Genomic DNA, 5,681 nt, shown 5'->3' on the forward strand with positions numbered 1-5,681 from the left:
TTCTCCTAATAAATCCTGCAATACCTCTGCTTGAATTATATGTAGTATCATGAAAAGGGGACATCCTTGCCTAACTCCTCTGTATATGTTTATTTTGTTTGATAAATAACCGTTTACTTTAAGATATGCACTGATGTCATAATATGTTTTAATTACATTGATAAAGAAAACACTAAAACCAAATTTAAATAAGCAATCATATAAAAAGTTCCTGTCCACACGGTCAAAGGCTTTTATTTGGTCTATTGACACAATGGAGGCATCTAAATTAATTTTAATATAAATTATGTCTCTTGTATATGCAAGATTTTGATATATCGTTCGGTGGGGAACACTTGCTGTTTGGTTTTCGTGTATGATTGTTGGGAGTATTTTTGTTAGTCGGTTTGATATGATTTTGGTGAGTATTTTGTAATCTGTGTTTAATAGGAAATGTCAGTTTTATCGCCTTTTTTAAATAAACATGTTATAATGGCTTGTTTTTGTGTTTCCGACATCTCGTGTTTTTTTATGGTATCATTTAGAATATTAACTAAAATTTCACCAATATTATCAAAGTTTGATTTGTAAAATTTGACTGTTTATCGTTAAGATATATTGATTTCGGCGCATTTATTAAAAATATTTAGCAGATAAATTAATCATGCGTTTAAGACAACACTTGTGGAAATATTTTATATATTTTTACTTGTGGGTTTATAAAAACTTAAAAAGGCAAAAACTTGACCAAGTGAAACTAAAACAAAAGGTAACCCAACTAAATTATAATAATTTTTATAGTTTTTTAAATTACTGATTTAATATGGTTTAAAACTTGAGGAATATAACTAAAAATATATGTCAATATTAAAAAGCTAATGAGACAAAATTGGCATATCAATATTTGCCAGTATGAGCATGCCAATACTACTCCAATATTGGCACTATAATATTGGACAAACAATATAGAGGCAATATCAGCATGCACATACTTTCCGATACTGGTATGTCAATATTGGCGCAATACTTTTTTTACCATTATTGGCACAGTATAGCACATCTTGTCTGCAGTATAGTATATCTTGTCCGATATTGGCTAAGATACCCAATATTGCACCATCATTGCACCAATATATCTTGCTAGTGGGGAAAACTTTAAATTCTCTTCATTACATTTCCTAATTAGGAATTCTTAATCGCAATAATTAAAAACTTTTATATATAGCTTTGAACTTTTTTTCGTCTGCTTATTTTTTATTTTTGCTTTGGGTTAAGTTATATTTGAAAATAAATTTTAGAATTTATTATCTTTATTAAAAAAAAAAAAAAAAAATTATTTCTCTTTATATTTGACATTTTTAATGACAAGATTTGATGGCTATATTATTTACGGATTATTGGGAGTTTGGCGATAAGACTATTTTGTCTTCTTATTGCCCCCGTCATGTGTATATTTTACGATTACGAGATTTGTAATTATTTTAAACGGCAAATTTATATTAATAAAAAAAATATACGTTTATTTCAAAAGCAGATGTTTTGCAAAAAATAAATTTAACTAATAAGTTACTTCCTTATCAAACCTAAAAACGAGTGTGTTAAATTCATAAAAATATTTTATAATAATTTTATATATTATAAAATTGCATCATTTACCACTCAAGTGAGAGCTAACGTTTTTAAAATTTTTATAAAGTATGTTTTCAGGGTAGAGCTAGTTTAGGCTAGTTGAGTATAGGGGCAAGTTAGGCAATTAAAATATCTCAAAAACTATGCATCACATAACAAAACATCTAATGGATGAAAGTTATGGAATTAGAGTAATAACACAATGCGCAACAAAAAATTGTTGGAAGGCAGTTGTTTAAGATACACGGGCACTTTTTCTATTTTTCACTAAAAAAGTAAAAAAAAAAAGAGGTTTTGCTATTTTTTGCTTAGATGCTTGTAAATTTTTATATCTGACATCACTATAGTGTTGATATTTTAACAATTTATCGGACTTTCGATTAAAACTACGTTGTTTTTTTTAGGTTTAAAACCTAACTAATGTGTCACCTAGTCTAGTAGTGGTAAGTTGAGAAGCTTTGAAAAATGAATAAAACTTTCGAACACAAAGAAACAACTTTGATAAAAAGTAATTGAAGATACATTATTTATATATATTTTCAAAAATAGTAATTTCTAAATCGGGCTTCAAAAGTTCAAGATAATTGAATAAAATAATGCTTTTATATATTTCTTTTTATAATTTTATACAAATAATATTTATATATTTTATTCTACTTAATTTTTATCTTCTCATATTTACGCCATTAAAGTGTATAAAGTAAAAAGTTTATAAAATAAAGAAACGCTTACGTTTGTGAAAGTTTTTTTGAAGATTCACCCAAGTTTTGTACCATGCATATTCATTCATTTGTTGATTGATTAACTTACCCAACATTATTGCTTAACTTAACCCGCTGGGGCAGGTTGAGCAGATACGAAAAATTTAGTCTTTATCTTATTAGAAAAATCAAAAAGTATACTTTTTCTAAACAAATTTTTGGCAGGTTAAATTGTCTTCCAAAAAGTGAACAAATTATGTATATCCGACGCAAAGTTCATGAGATCTGTTAAATTTAGTAAAAATAGCCTCGCTCTACCCTACTGTTCTAAAAATATGACCATATGATTGCAAAAGTTGATTGTGAATGTGAAAAAGTTGCATCAAGTAAGCAAATTTAAAAAAAATAATGTACTTAGAAAAATAATTCTTAAGCAGTGCCGTAGCAAGGATGAAAAGGGAGGGGGGGGGGGGGGCTTGGGACCTTGACAAAAAGAGGAAAGTAAAAAGAAACTAAAAAAATTTAAAAGAAAAATGGTTTATAAATAACGCTGATAGTTTTGTTAGCGCATTTCGAAACGAAAATTTAACTGAAAAAGAAGATTCAACTGAAATAAATCCATGTCAAATGAGGGCTTTTATGAATCCATCCAATCGAGATATTAACAAAGTTCTGTCTTCCTCGCCGTTATCAAATCAAGATCTAAACAAAACTGAGGTTTTCCAAATTTTATCGGATATAGGCAAAGCACTTGTTGAGGATTGTTTTGTAAGTGATAGAAAAATTAACTTTTAATCATCAAATCACAAAGAAGAAGGAAAAAAAGATATTCCAAACACAAATTTTGAGCTAAGGATCCTGCCACATGGCCACAAATAACTGATTAAGAGAGGTGCTTTTTAATTGAAAATGGACCTGAGCAGGAAATCAGAGAAACCTTTCCATCAACTTCTTCTTCTGATACAAAAAAAAGACATTTCAGTTCAAAGTCGTACAAAAAGATGCTTGCCAATGGCGAACTGGTGAAAAAGCAATGAATACTATATAGCAATTTAAAAGATGCAAAATTCTGTTTTTGATGTGTACTTTTTTCCTCAACAAAAGCTAATAAGTTGTCTGATATTTCAAAAGGATTTAGTGACTAGAAAAAGCCTAATTTCAAAATTCCTGAACATGAGAATAGTCCTGAGCATAGAAAATGCTATGCAATTTGGAAGGAAATAGAACAAAATTTAAAAAAAGGCCAAACTTTAGAAAATGACCTTCAGAGAACAATAAACCGAGAAGCAAACAAATGTAAGGACATTTTAAAAATTAGTGTTGATGCCATACTATTCTGTGCAAATAATAATTTAGGTTTAAGAGGCAGTAATGATGCAATAGAGGAACAAAAAAGTGGAATCTTTTTAAGTACCCCAGAGTTAATTAGTTATTACAATCCTCTATTGGCAGACCATATTGCAACAATAAAAGCTGCAGTCTTACATTTTTCACCACAAATTCAAAATGAAATAATTACAATTGTGGGAGAAAAAGTTAAAGGAGAAATCCTCTCAGGGATTATTAATGCAAAAATAAAAAATGGAATGTGCTCAATAGAATAAAGTTTCGTGAATTTTATTGAGAGCCATCAAAAGACTGGAAACGACATCGCCAAAGAAATATTAGGAAAACTAAAATTAATGGATTAAGTATTGCAGATTGCAGAGGCCAGGGCTATGACAATGGAGCATATATGGCTTGAAAATACAAAGGAGTTTAAGCACAAATCATTAATATCAATGGTTTTGCATCATTTGTATATGTGCAGCCCATACTCTTAATTTGGTTGGCGTTCATGCTGCTGAAGTCTTACCTCTTATGGTCACATTCTTTGTATCTATTCAAAAAATATTCACATTTTTCTCCAATTCTACATCAAGATGGGAAAACTGATAAAAGAAATCCCAATTTCATTAGAAGATCACTGTGAAACAAGATGGTCATCAAAAAAAGAAGCAGTTGCTTCCCTAAACAGTCAAGTTGTAGAAGTTTATACAAGTGTTTTACAAGACATTTGTACAAAAATACCTTTAAAACATGAAACTGTTGCTGGTGCAAAAGACCTACTCAAATTGTTCAATCTTAAATTTCTTTGTTTGTTGAACCTGTGGACTAAAATTCTTACGTTAATTGACAGAGAAAATCATGCAATGCAAGCCAAAAAAATTTCAATTGCCTCAAAAAAAAAAGAATGAGCTTGTCTCGGCCGTCCAATATCTTAGAGAAAGGGGAGTGAAAGACATCATAGAACCTGCCAAACAAACAGCAAAAACAATTGACATTGACACAAACTTCCCAATTAAACGAAAGAGAAAAGTCAAACGTACGATGTTTGATGAGGCTGATGATGATGGCATTTTAATTAAACCAGAACAATACTTTGTCAATCAATGCAACTGTGTGTTTGACAAAATTATTACACAAATGCAATGGCAATTTTAGGCATGTACATGTCCAAAGTATCATCTGACTTTCTATTTCCCACTGGAAAACTAATCTCCCTTAACATAGTTGAAGAACTTAAGAAAAAAGCATTTAGCCTAGCATAGAAGTACAAAAATAATTTAGATTCTTTAGAACTGCAAGCTGTGATTGAGAGTTTCAAGTTTCAGGCAAAAGCAATGATGAAAAATTTGGAATGTGCTAATCCAATTGAAATATTGCAATTTATATACTCGTACTCTTTAACAGATGCATATCCGAACATTGACGTTTCAGGGGTGGCAGGGCCATTTTTAGTTGGCGCTAAATGTTCTCAGGCCCTTGGTCCCATTTTAGCTTCTCTATTAAACCATGGAAGTAGTATAGATGGAAGTGCAACGCTTGAAAACAAAAAAGGTTCCGAATACCGATACAAAAACCATGCGTGAAATATAAATATTCGGCAAATGAATAATATTTTAAAAAAATCGCATGTTATTTACGCCGGTGCATTAACTGAAATTTTAAGTTAATGTTTTTAAACAGATGCTTATATAAATAAAAAATTGCTTAGAAGTTAGCTGGAATGTTGTCAAATTATTAGCTCCAAAATTTAAATGAAGTGACTGATTTCTATGAGTAAAAAGATGGTTTAGCTGGTCGCTGTTGGTTCAAAAGTATATTCCTTCACATGCCTAAAAACCATACATATTTGTGTTTCCATTTTATAAAAAAAGCTTATTTGTTTTTTTCAATGTTAAAAATACCTTTTAACATACATATTAGCTCCATTCATCCCCATCCATCTTCATGCATTAAGCTTAAAGTTCCTCTCAAAAACAAACTTTTTAAACTTGACTACTCCATTTCATTTTATTTGTCCCGATTTGACACGCATCAATAACAATA

The 5,681-nt window shown here is 30.0% G+C and overlaps 1 protein-coding gene across 1 annotated transcript; it reads left to right on the forward strand.

Moving 5' to 3' along the window:
* Positions 1 to 2,652: 2,652 nt before the first annotated feature.
* LOC136091964 (uncharacterized) lies at positions 2,653 to 3,913 on the forward strand. Its single transcript, XM_065819684.1, has 3 exons — positions 2,653 to 2,695; positions 2,839 to 3,077; positions 3,455 to 3,913. Exons 1-3 carry the CDS (start codon positions 2,653 to 2,655, stop codon positions 3,911 to 3,913), a joined length of 741 nt encoding a protein of 246 aa, XP_065675756.1.
* The last annotated feature ends 1,768 nt before the right edge of the window (positions 3,914 to 5,681 follow it).

The sequence above is a fragment of the Hydra vulgaris genome, chromosome 15 (genome assembly GCF_038396675.1).
Source record: "Hydra vulgaris chromosome 15, alternate assembly HydraT2T_AEP".
In the NCBI taxonomy this organism is placed as follows: Eukaryota; Metazoa; Cnidaria; class Hydrozoa; order Anthoathecata; family Hydridae; genus Hydra; species Hydra vulgaris.

Coding starts and splice junctions, on each gene's coding strand:
- LOC136091964 (XM_065819684.1), top strand. CDS start 2,653: ATGATTGCAAAAGTTGATTGTGAATGTGAAAAAGTTGCATCAA. Junction 2,696..2,838: donor ATGTGAAAAAGTTGCATCAA/GTAAGCAAATTT, acceptor AAAATTTAAAAG/AAAAATGGTTTATAAATAAC. Junction 3,078..3,454: donor CACTTGTTGAGGATTGTTTT/GTAAGTGATAGA, acceptor TTTAGTGACTAG/AAAAAGCCTAATTTCAAAAT.